The sequence below is a fragment of the Sorex fumeus genome, unplaced genomic scaffold, assembly GCF_029834395.1.
Source record: "Sorex fumeus unplaced genomic scaffold, SorFum_2.1 ptg000054l, whole genome shotgun sequence".
NCBI lineage: Eukaryota > Metazoa > Chordata > Mammalia > Eulipotyphla > Soricidae > Sorex > Sorex fumeus.
In genome coordinates this window covers 17,079,604-17,092,713 of record NW_026606111.1, presented here as the reverse complement: position 1 = coordinate 17,092,713, position 13,110 = coordinate 17,079,604, and the positions used below count along the sequence as shown (strand labels likewise).

Here is a 13,110-nt window from a genome sequence, read left to right as displayed (position 1 = left end):
TGTTTTACATTGTGGACTGGTACCTATTTGTGGACTATTGGTTGAAAACCACTCCTCAGGAATAAAGGCTCTCAGTGCCCCTGATTTAAAGACATGCAGATGTGAGAGATAAGAATCATCTCAAAATAACCACTGCTAAATAAAACATGTCTTACATTTTAGCAGCTGTGGATTAAAGATACTACTTTATTACTATTTCAGAGTTGAGTATTTGTAAGTGTTTACTGGTCATTTGTATCCTTATTTGTGTTTATATGTATTTGGATAGTCGTGGTGGGGCTATGCTGGTCCTGCTCAGGGGTCACTCCTGGTGGGGCTTATGGAACCATAAGAGGTTCTAGAGATTGAACTTGGGTTGGTCCTGTGCAAAGTGCTCTACTTCACTATCTCCCCTGCTCCAGTGTTTATATTCTTCACCTGATTTTATGTTGTATTACCATTATTGCAATTTAATCAGTTTTACATGTACGAGATACATCTTATTACCCACATATTGTCATTCTATGTTGTTCTGCTTACTTGCCTTCCTCATAAACATAAACTTGGACTTTGGTTTATCTTTCAGATGTTCTCTTCTTGGAGTTGGGAATTTAGTTTTTGCATTAGAAACTTAAAAAAAACTGTTATTGACTGTAATTGATTTTTTGGGTTTGGGGGCCCTACCCAGTAGTTTTTGCATGTAATCTTGACTCTGTGCTCAGGTATCATTCTTCTGTGCTTGGTTGGCCATCTGTGATGCTAATGGCCCATCCTAGGTCTACAGTCTTCAAGGCGAGTGCCTTAGCCCCTGTAGTGTCTCTTGGTCCAATTAATTTTTTTATTTTAAGATTCAGTTCACATGATGTTATAAGATATTATACAGAAAGATCCTATGCATATTTCACTGAGATTCCTTCTATAGAGACATATTATATAACTTAGCACAATATTATACTCAGAAAATTGTTGTTGGTTCAATCTACAGATCTTACTAAGATAACAGTTTTCATGCACCAGTGTTTTCACCTTTGGTTCTCTGCAGTTTTATGTAGATCCATCACCAAAGTACAGAGCCGTTTTATAACAAATATTTCTTGTGCAAAAGGTTTATCTTTTAATAGGAAAAAATTTACCTATTCATATTTACTTTTCCTTTTTTTTCCTCCTCTGTAAGCTTGGAAGTTCTAAAGCCATGTATAACTGATCTTTGACCTCATACCTCCATTTAATAAAATGAAAACTTGACATCTTCTTTCTCTACATTCTTGATTTTTATTAATTTGCTTTCTTTCGTGCTTCTATTTTTTCCTCGAATAATCTTTTTCAACTTCACTAGTACTGTACATGTAATGATAAAGATTTAGCTAGTTACTTCAATTTTATGTCTGTGCTTTTAAAAAATCATTTTAATTCTTTTGGATTTTGACTGGAATACTTTCTTGAGTAATTTTTTAAAAAAAAACCTTCTTGAAGTATAATTGAATTTCCAAAAATATGTTTTGTTTTTTTATATAATCAGAGTTTGAGTCACTATTTCCCCTTAGAATTTCTAAAATATTACATTATCTTCAAGCATTAACTTGAGTTCCATAAGCATTGGTTTCTTCTTAAACCCATTTTATATAGTTATTAAGTTTCTTGCATCTGTTTTTTATGTCATTTTTTAATTTAAATTTTAAATTTTATTTTAACCACCAATTTCCAAGAACTTAAAATTTGTTTTAACTTTCTTAATTAACTTTATGGACTACATATCTGGTTAATTTACACTAAAATTGCTATTTTAACACTTTAAAAAAACTTGTTGTATATTCTTTTAAATTATTTTTAAAAACTATTTTCTGTTCTAACTTTTATTGGAGACCATTTGCTCTAATTACTTGTTTAACTTGCAATTTAAGATGGAAGTCAACACTTGTTTTCCTCCTTAACTCTGGCAAAAAGGGATTTTTTAAAAATTTCTTCTTTTCCTTTCTCTTATTTATTTATTTATTTATTTATTAAAAAAATTTTAATAGTGAGACATCATGAGGTACAGTTGCAGATTTACACATTTTTGTGCTTGGGTTTTAATCATACAATGATCAAATACCATCCCTCCACCAGTGCTCCCTTCCCACCACCACGGATCCCAGTATCCCTCCCACCCCCCCATCCCACCCTGTCTCTGTGGCAGGGCATTCCCCTCTGTTCTCTCTCTCCTTTTGGGTGTTGTGGTTTGCAAAAGAAACATTGAGTGGCAATCATATTTGGTCTATAGTCTACTTTCAGCATGCTTCTCCCATCCTGAGAGGATCCTCCCAACACCTTTATTTGGTGTTCCCTTCTTTATCTGAGCTCCCTCAAAAAGGAATTTTTTTTTTTTTTTTTTTTTTTTTTGCTTTTTGGGTCACACATGGCGATGCTCAGGGTTTATTCCTGGCTCTGCACTCAGGAGTCACTCCTAGCATTGCTCGGGGGACCATATGGGATGCTGGGAATCGAACCTGGGTCCGCCGCATGCAAGGCAAACACCCTCCCCTCTGCACTATCACTCCAGGCGCTTCATGGTTTTATCTTTCTTAGAGTATCATGTCAAAAAGATTGCATACTAATCATCTTTGGGTACGGCTTTTAAAATTGCAAATATATTTTAAGATACATCTGTGCATATTGTCTATCAGTGATTCGTTTCTTTTTCTCTTTTTCTTCCTTTGTTTTTTGGGCCACACTGGGCAGTGATTAGGGTTTACTCCTGGCAATACTCTCAAGGATCTGTTGTGCATTTAGCTTCTAGTGATGCAGGGGGGAGCACTGGGGATTGAACACAGGTCAGACATACGCAAGGCAAATGCCCTACACTCTATACTATTGCTCTGGTTCCTCATTTCTTTACCTGACTGAGTGCTGTTTGCCCTTTATCCCTATGAAAGACATCTTAAATGTTAGATGTTTCAATATTGGAATGATTATGGCCAAATCTGTTATGAACATTGTGTCAGGGTAATGTAGCCATTCCATATACTTATGTAAAAACCTTGGAATGGGATTGCTTAGATGATTTGATAAAGATATATTGAACTTTATGATAAAAAGGCTTGAATTCTACCAAAATGACTGTCAGTTTTCATTCCAACTGAAAGTATTTGCAGCATCCAGTTCGGGAGCACTGTAGCACTGTCCTCCCATGGTTCATCGATTTGCTCTAGCGGGCACCAGTAACATCTCTATTGTGAGACTTCTTGTTACTGTTTTTGGCATATCAGATACATCCCGGGGAGCTTGCCAGGCTTTGCTGTGCAGGCGTAATAACTCTCGGTAGCTTGCCAGCCTCTCCGAGAGAGGCAGAGGAATTGAACCCGGCTTGGCCAAGTACAAGGCAAACGCCCTACCATCTATGCTATCGCTCCAACCCATCCAATTTTGTATATCATAAAATTTTATTCACCTATAATTAGCAACTCCCATATTTAAGATATTAAATGCTATTTGTTCCAGAGTTTACTTTTTTGAAACTATACATGATACTTAAGTAAAATGATTTTTTAAATTTAAAAATACTACTCCATAAAAGAAAAAAGTGAATTCTTAAAAGTAGGTTAAAGGACAAGCATAGACTAAGAGAATTATTTGCAAAACATTTGGTCAAGAGCTCATGTGTGGAATGTATAAAGAACTTTATAATTCAAAATTAAAAAATAAAATCTGGTTTAAAAATGAATAGCTTCACAAAAGGTTCAAATGGCAAATAGACTTGAAAAGATTCTCCTCGATATCAGAGCAATATTATATCACTCAGTATAATTCAATAAAAAGCAACAAACTTATGATAATAGGGATATATCAAAGATAATAACACAAAAGACTTCATGCATATTTTTCATTTATATCTGATCCTGTGATAAAGTATAATTTGATTTATAGTGGCAGAAAGCAGAGTTTTTTTTACTTGATACGGGTACTTTGGAAATGGGTTAAGGAGGGCTGTTGGAAATATTTTGAATCTTGGTGATGGTAGTGGTTATGTTAGTATATATTTGTCAAAACTTTTGTCAAACACAACATGAATTGTACAATAAAAATGGAGTATTTTAGAATGTAAATCATAACCCCAAAGTTAATTTAACAATGTCATATCATTTTACTTAATTGCTCTTTCAGCAGTTGATGTGATCTTGTCCTTGAGTTTTTTTACCAGGAATGTAACACTGAAAATTCACTTTTTATTTTCTTAATTAGCTTTTTATTTGTTTTGGAGTTATACTCAGGACTTTTCCTGGTTTTGTGCTCAGGGAAGCTTCTTACCTGGGTTGGCCACATGCAAGGCAAACACCTTACATGCCATGATATCTTTCCAGTATTTAAATATCTTTTTATTAGGTAGAGTATTAATTTGTGAAATGCATAGCTGGTATTGAGCTGTATGGCTTCTGATATCCCCAATTGTTAAAATTTTTGTCTTAAATATTATGAATATGGTAATTATGATATCTGTGTAATTAGAAACATGCTGCACTTTGAAGAAAATCTTTAATCTGTAGCTCTTCTAAGCATAATTTTTAAAAATTCCTTTCATAGTATTGGGAACTAAGTCTGCAGCATGTGCTCTGTCATTGGGCCTCATTCTGATTCTACTTTTTATTTTTTAAAGATTGACTCCTTAATTTCTCCAACAATTAAAGATTGTTAATGAAATGTTCCTTAAACATAGATGTGCTTGCTAAAGTCTAGGGAGAGAAGATATTCTGCAGAAGCAAGCATTGTCAACCTCTAGTTTAAATTCATTCTAAAGCTCATCTATCTCTTGATTTCTGACAAGAACTTTTCAAGTTTGACCTTTTAGACACTTCTTGCTTAGTCCTTGCCATTTATTCATAAATTCAGCAGAAATTTAGAAAGTCTACTCTGTACCACAGTAAGTTGTATTTGGCGCCTTCCTTAGTTCCTTGAAGAGAGAGGTACATGTCAAGATTTCAAGATTTGCTCTCTCTCTCTCTCTCTCTCTCTCTCTCTCTGTCTCTCTCATTCTTCCTGGCTTTTCTCTTTGTTTTATTTGCCTAGATTTTTTAAGAAGCTGTGAATTTGGGTAGGAGTCTCTGTTCTCTCAGATCATCCATTTGATTCCATTAAGAGCACTCGCCATTTATTTTTTGTTGGAGCCTTGTTGATTAAAAATGTAATCACAATAAAAATGTTCTAACTGGAGATGGATTTACTTAGCGAGAGAGACAGACACACACACACACATAAAGTAATAGAACTGCATCCCTAGTCTCCTTGCTGACAGCTGTTACAATTTTTTCAGCATGGTACATTGGAATGTAAATGATTATGACATTGGAAATGGAATGCTTTTGCTCACATGGAATCCTGGCTCCTCTCTAGCATATCTAATACCAGAACAATATTAACCTGTCTTTTTTGCCTTTGCTCTGATATTGTTGCCTCTTTTGGCCTGTCTCTTCCCTCTTACTCCGTTATCTTTTTTTTTCTTTTAAAGCTTTCATTCAGTTTTTTTCCAGTTCTCCATCATCATCCAGAGGTTTTAACATAGATTTAGTGTTATAAAAAAAATCATTATAGTTGAGAAAATAGCTTTCTTTTCCCTCTCCAATCATCTCTTTCATGAATCTTTCTTTAATTTCAATCAGAGTTTCTTTGTGTCCAAGGTCAAGTCTCTTTTATGTATTCAGGGGCTGCTTTTGTACTTACAGAAGTTACCACTTTTTTACATTCTCTTTGAACAGTAAAATTTCAATATATATACTATTCCTTATTGGATGGCTTCAAAGAAGTTCATACATTTGATTCTTACCTATTGTGTTTCGGTTTTTATTATCAATTCTTTTTCTATATATCAAGATAAGAAACTTTTTTTTCTGCTTTTTTTGGGGGGGGCGGGGGTTGGGGGGAAATCTACCTGTGCCTTAGTCACTGGTTTAATTTCTGTGTTCATTAAAAAACTTGTTTATTTTAATTCTCTTCTACCACCTACTCTGCCAGTCTTCAAAAATAGAACAAATGTTTATTGAGCATATATTGGCATATGCTAGGCCCTAAGGGCATAGTTATAATTAAGACACAGTCTCTGAACTTGAGGAATTCAAAGCCTCTTAAAGAAATAGCTTCACATGTAAGAAATGACACACAAAAAGTAAGAGTAAAGAAAAAGTGGGCTGGAGCTAAGATGTGCACCTAATCTTTAAAGGAAGTATGAGCATTGCGAACAGAGGAGTGAGGGCATTGCAGAACAACCCCACCCCCGTGGAAAAGCTGAAGCTGCAGAAGTGCAAAAGCTTGTGCCCAGGTGAGAGATGTAGATGTTTGTTGGGTTTGTAGTGAGAGTGGTGATTTTGTGGGAATGGAAGGGGGCGAGCGAGAGGTGTCTAGGGTAGATGACATCATGTTTCCCCAAAGAGACCCTTCCTTTTATAGTACCCTTGTATGTCTGTGGAATGAGGAAGAATACCCAGTGAGGAGACATAAGAACAAGTAGTGACATGCAAGTCACTTTAGGACTTTTTGATCAGTCTTTTCTCAAATGGGACTTTTCAATCAGTCTTCTCCCAAATGGGCAGTACGCCCCACCACAGGATGCTGGAATGACCCAAGGGGAGTCATAGTCAAGGAATGCTGAGTACACATTTTTTTGTTTGTTTTTCTGAAAAGAAAGTGGTGGGCAGGTAAGTTTGGGAGCCTCTGCTAGAGAAAAGAGTTTAGAAAGGGAACTTAATATGAGTTTCAGTTACTTCATACATTCAAATATAAGTACAGTGGTTTTTGTTTATTTTGAGCCACATGCAGCAATATGCAGGGCTTACTCCTTGCTCTGTGCTTAGGGGTCACTCCTGGCAGGACTCCAGGGACCATATGTGATGCTGCAGATTGAAGATAATCTGCTGGGTGCAAGGCAAATGCCCTGTCTATTGTACCTATCTGGCCCTGGTAATTCCATTCAATTTTGGGGGTGGGGGTAGGGATTGTTTTGTTTTATTTTGTTTGGGGGTCAGACCCAGAGGTGCTTACTTCTAGCTTACTCCTGGCTCTGCACTCAGGGATCATTTCTGGTGGACTCTGAGGACCATTATGCACCAGGGAAGCAGCCTTGGTCCACAGCAAGCAAGGCAAATACCCACTACACTATTTCTTTAGGCCCCCAATTCCACTCTTATTGATTTTTTTTCATTTCCCTATATCATGATTACTAGTTTTAATCATTCCTTTCTTCAAGTTAATATCTCTTTTATTAGGATTCAGAAAAGGCCGTATTCCTTCATTTGTTACTATTTATGCTCTTTGCCTGTGCTGCAAACCTGTCTAACTCCTGTCTTTTCCTACTACTTCTTTGACATCGGGGCCACTTTGCAAGTAAGTACTGTGTTATGTTTTACTTTCAGTATATGATTGATTCAGTTTTTCTGTCCTCCCATGTTTGTCATGTCTTTTTAACAGCAGTTGAGAATCCTTTTTTGAGCTTTCAACTTGTTTTCCAGGTTCTTTCCTAACACCGTGAATTCGGCCTTTCATTGACCTGACTCAAGCTCATTCCAGTTGCCTCCTTTTGTTTGTTTCATGCAAGTCCTTTTCCTTCCTCCTTCCTCTGCTGAAGCACAAGCCGTCTTCTCTGCAGTTCCTGCCATCCTGCTTCTCTCCGCCTCATCGACTCCCTGTCTCACTTCAAATCTCAGTAGAAAACATATGTTCTCCCTTGTCTCTACCTCTTAATTTCTCTTTTCCACTGTTATTGCTTTCTCTGTAATTCTATTATTTAACTTTGTTGAACATTTTATAATATGAAAGATGTGTTTGAAAATAACGTCGTATTACAATAAAATCACCATGTCCTATAAAGCAAGTTGTCTCCCAAGGAGTATGAAAGTCTCATGATACAAGTTAAAATGGCTTTTGATTTATATGCTTTTATTGTGTTAGTATAAAGGTTCAGTGTGGTACAGTTGCATATCTCATGATCATTTTGATAAGTGATTAAACAGTTAATAAAATAAAGATGACCCTATTTGAATTCTGACTTTATTAAAAAGAAAATCTTAGTTTTGTATGTTGTGAGCACCTTAAAAATTTGTGTTTTGAATGAAGTGGGGGAAATCTGAAATTTATATTTAATATTCCTCTTTCAAACAAATTTTGAGTAACAGAGTAGTATTTATATATTTGCACCAGGTGGGGAAATCATTTTGTCTTTGAATCCCATTATCCTCATAAAGCAGAATTCTTGTATCTTTTTCATTTGGTTCAGTGCCCATTGGGATATTCATTGCTTATCACAAATTACTTTCATGCTTTGGCAAAAGTCCAGACAGTACATGGACAATTTGGACTTCTGTGTTGGTCGTTGCTGCCCAAATGAGTCCTGAGACTATGGCTCTATTTCCTTTTTCGGCTTCATTTCCCAGGGAAAAGTAGAGGGAGCTATCCTTTCTTCCCCATATGTTCTTGCCCAACCCTAAAACACTTGATATGTCATCTTGGTAGATTAGAAGGGAGTTTGGAATCAATTAAGGATGTTAACAGTGTGTTTGGGTTTGCACATTCCTCTTTTTTTATGTTAAAAGTAAGTTTTAGCTTCATTACATTTATGGGATAATACTGCTGGAAAGAATAAGTATACAAATTTTTTAGTATCCTATACACTTTTGTTCTTTATTTCATAAAAACTAACTCCAAAGAGGATTGTTATCCATGGAGGGAAGAACCAAAACATCCACAAATAGTTCTACAGAGAAGAAATTTTCAGTTTATAATTCATCTTCACATATATATTATCTCAGTGTAAATTTTTACTTAAATACAGCTTTAAATTGATGTTGCCCGACAGTTGTTTACTTTTTATATTATCCCATCACCTAGTATGCTAAAAGCTGTCTGGGAAAGAGTTACATAGTTTGTTAAATAGAATTTGACTTTCACAATTTGAATCTTTTCTGAAAGAAATTATTGTGGAAGTTCCCAGTGAAAATCTGACGTTTTGTAGGTGTTTCTTTGGTTTTATAAAATTTTCACTTTCCAATAAGTGCAGTTTTATAAAGAAAGTAAAGAAAGGGAGCTTAGTTGAAGCAGTTTATAGATACCTGTGGAGTGAGAAGTGATGTCCTAAGATTGATGTCCTAAGATGATATAGTCAAGCTCATCTGTCCACCATAGCAGATGACTTTGTCATTGAAGATTTCTAGAAATAAAGTCATTCAAGTTAGCTAATCTATTCATTGAATTGGATACTTGTATTATTCTTTATTTTCTAAATTTAATTTTTTTAGTTTAAGTTTATTTTTAAGAAAAGGCCCTCCCGTTGATCGTCGATTTGCTCGAGCGGGCCCAGTAACGTCTCCATTGGAGACTTTGTTGTTACTGTGTTTGGCATATCGAATACTCTTGGTAGCTTGCCGGCCTCTCCGAGAGGGGTGGAGGAATCGAACTCGGGTCGGCCATGTTGGCCGCTTGTAAGGCGAACGCCCTACCGCTGTGCTATCGCTCCAGAATATATATAAAGTCACCCTCTTGATCTACCTGATGTGGCCTATTTTAAAATAAAGTATATATGATTAAGTGAATTGTATACAATTAAAATTTTGTGTGTTAATGTGAGATTTGTGCATTTTTGTAAAATTGTTTTTATTTGACACAATGGCATGTTTGAATAAAAGAAGTAAAAAACTAATTACTTTTTCCCCATTCTTACTACATGACCTGTATTTCAGCACTTGTTGTTACTGTGTTCTGAAGTGAGTCATCAGTTCATTAAATATCAGTGCAAGCAACACATACTGCAGAGGTCCCTTATTTAATAATGTTGCTTTTTCAGATTTTTCTATCATTTCTTGTTCTTGGAGTACAAATTTCTTCACTTAATGAGTCTGCCTCCTGATTGCCCCTCTTTTCGTGCTTCATTTTCTCTCTGACCCATGTAGAAACAATTCTGCAAATAGATTTTCTCCTCTTCCAAATGTTAAACTTCTGTCGATTCAGAGTAACTTTTTCTATGTTAATGTTTGACCTGGGAATTTGGTAGGGCTATTAAACTATGATGACAGTGTGAATGTGCCAAAATAAGGCTCTGGTTTTCCACCTTACAACTTCTGTTGCATTTGTGGTGTCTTGATTCCTCCAGCTTCATGGCCATTGAGCTTATTTTTCATATTCCTGGTTTCAAGGCTGGGGTCTTGATTTCTATCTTTGTAGAGGTCCTTCCAAATGTGGCCTGTGGATTAAAATAACCTCCAGCATGAAATGGTGTAACTGTTCAGGCCTATAACTGACTCCAGGAGTCGTCATCATCACTCTAGCTCTCACCCTCTGCTCCTTGACTTTCCTCTTTGTTTCTCACGAGTCCGGATTTTCCTTGTTTCAAGCTCAGTTCATTACTCCCTGGTTCACTGGTTCGACTTGATCAAGCATTTCAGTGTGTGTTAGAATGTAGCTGGGGTTTAGAAACAGAAGTATGCTGTTATGTAATTCTAAATTATTTTAGGCTTTAGTATTTTTGTTTCTTTGCTCATCACTTCTCTTGTCACCAAATGTCAGATATTTTCTGCCTTCTTGTGTGCTGAATACTTTGAGAAAAGAAGATCATTGGCCAGATCTAAACAGTGACCCTTGTAGAGCGAGGGTATATATCTGATATAATGGTGGTGCCTCTCTGCTAGTAGCTACGGAACCTTGAAATAAAATGGTTGGGAAGGGACTGAAAGAGGTAGAGAGACTTAAAGTAAAATATGAAGGGTGTTTTGACTTGACTGAGTTTTCTGGGTTGGATCAGAAGAAATCAATCTAGCCAGAGAAAATTCTTGAAATGACAATGCTAGAAATTTAGATTCTCATATAGGTAAGAAAAAAACCAGTAGAAGGCATTTCATGTTTTATAAACCTAGTTCTAAACTTTTGAAAGATTCTTTTCTTTCTAAACAGTCTTCTAAAACTCTACTAAAAAGATTGGTAAATTTCATTCTTTTTATTTAGGAGAAGTTAAACTTAAGACTTTACTGTTCATTCATGCCCCTCCCCCGCCCCCCAAAAGATATTTCCTTGTTTGTGTAGGTTTAAGAGGACACCTACTCACTGTGGTGGGTCAGGACTGTGTTGCAAGCTGCAGAACTGGCTGGGAACAATAGCAGCCTCTGAACTCAGGCCTTTTAACAGGGCCTCTCAGTTATTAAAGATTGCAAACTAGTCCAAAAATTTAAAAACATCACTTGGTCCCATAAAATATATATGCCGTCATAGTTTGACCCCCAGGCAGTGGATTGTAACCTCCTTATATAGAAAGTTTATTAAAAAAAAAACAGTTCTAACATAACATAAAAAGATACATTAGTTATTCAAAAATGTTTAGAAAACTCAGGAAATGTGGCCTGATTGGCTTAAAAATTCTGTATCTCATTAAGAGCTGCTTATCTATAGTATTTTTTATAGTATTTGAGTCTTAAGTTATAAATCTATTTTTCTAACATTCTTATATTACAGGTAAAGATATGTCTCATTTCAGCATTAGCTACTGAATTCGACATGTAAATTTCAGGCTACATGGACCAGTGCCAACTTTGCATTTCCTGTGTGTATCCTGTGATCATTCTATCTTGGGTGAGTGATTTCTAACAGTAGTTGGCAAAAAAACAGATGCCAACCAGACATGGACTGACCTAACAAATAATGCTAAGAGTTATAAATTAAATACTGTCTGGTGATCTGTGATGTGTACGGTAGTTAATTGAGTTGGCCTGGATTAACCATCAGCTTCAGAAAGCTGTATTCTCATAATGTGAAATTTGTACTTAACATGCTTGGAAGCGTAATTAATAGCAATATAACAAGTGTCTAATGTAGTACTAATATAACTAGTAACAATAGTAGAAAATCATGTGTTAAAAGTAACATTATATCAGTGTCTAATATTCCTTTTGATATATAACAGTATTTCAGTAGTTCACCATATATTTAAAATAATTTTATTCTTAAAAGTTCAAGGACTTACTGTTTCCTGATGGTTGGTTATAATTTCATATAAAGTAAGACTTTTTTGGACCATACATCTTCCATTACCTTTGATCAGTTTGTGTCCCATTTAGCATAAAATTGTGTGCATTTTCAATAAGATTTCTTAAAATTACATCACATGAGTATAGCTTCAAAATTACAGCTTAAAACTCATTTATTTTCAGTTTCATTCCGGAAATTACATTGTTTAAAATGCCTGTTATCATGCATTATTTTCTGCTTATTTAAATTATTTTTGTTTCACTAAGCCATTCATTTTTTTAGAACATTCTTCAAAGAGTTCATGCATCTTGCTGAGGACACCTGACCTTTTGAAGCTTCATAATTCACATCTAGCTGTCACCAGTCTTTCCCATGTTAACAGTTTTGACTATGTTTTATTATCTATGCCTTCGGCGCCAAGCCAGGATAGCTACAAGAGGAGAAACGATGAACAACCGTAGAACTATAGAATCCAACAGCCGGACTTCTCCTCTCAATGCAGAGGTAGTCCAGTATGCCAAAGAAGTAGTGGATTTCAGTTCCCATTATGGGAGTGAGAATAGTATGTCCTATACCATGTGGAATTTGGCAGGTGTACCAAATGTTTTCCCAAGTTCTGGTGACTTCACTCAGACAGCTGTGTTTCGAACTTATGGCACATGGTGGGATCAGTGTCCTAGTGCTTCCTTACCATTCAAGAGGACGCCGCCTAATTTCCAGAGCCAAGACTATGTGGAACTTACTTTTGAACATCAGGTGTATCCTACAGCTGTTCATGTTCTGGAAACCTACCATCCTGGAGCAGTCATTAGAATTCTGGCTTGTTCTGCAAATCCCTATTCCCCAAGTCTACCAGCTGAAGTAAGGTGAGACTCATTTTTTTAATGACCTAGTTATGTGGATGAAAGGTTTTGGTTGTTTTACTACTTGAGTTTTCTATTATTTATTTGTAGAGAGGTCTGCTTTCTCTCTTGGTTTTATAGTTCAGCCTCATGAATTTTTTTAAAATAATAATTGGAGTAAGTAATAGATACTCATATGAAACAATTATCTAAAAGCTACATAGCAATCTTACCTTGTTTTTCATGTTCCTAGGATCCATCCCACCCTCAGAGAAGCCTCTGATGCCCACTTAATTTGTATTTTTCCAGAGTTTCTTTA

At 35.8% G+C, this 13,110-nt stretch overlaps 1 protein-coding gene across 3 annotated transcripts in view; it reads left to right on the top strand.

Moving 5' to 3' along the window:
* FBXL4 (F-box and leucine rich repeat protein 4) overlaps positions 1–13,110 on the top strand; it is a 71,325-nt gene that overhangs the window by 3,944 nt on the left and 54,271 nt on the right. The window contains exons 2-3 of one of the 3 annotated variants that reach the window (XM_056125061.1): positions 11,437–11,553; positions 12,371–12,815. In XM_056125061.1, the coding sequence (XP_055981036.1) occupies positions 12,397–12,815 (419 nt within the window). In that variant the 5' untranslated portion in view covers positions 11,437–11,553; positions 12,371–12,396. Of the gene's footprint in view, positions 1–11,436; positions 11,554–12,215; positions 12,816–13,110 lie in introns of all 3 variants that reach the window. The other 2 variants (XM_056125059.1, XM_056125060.1) reach the window with 2 other exon arrangements.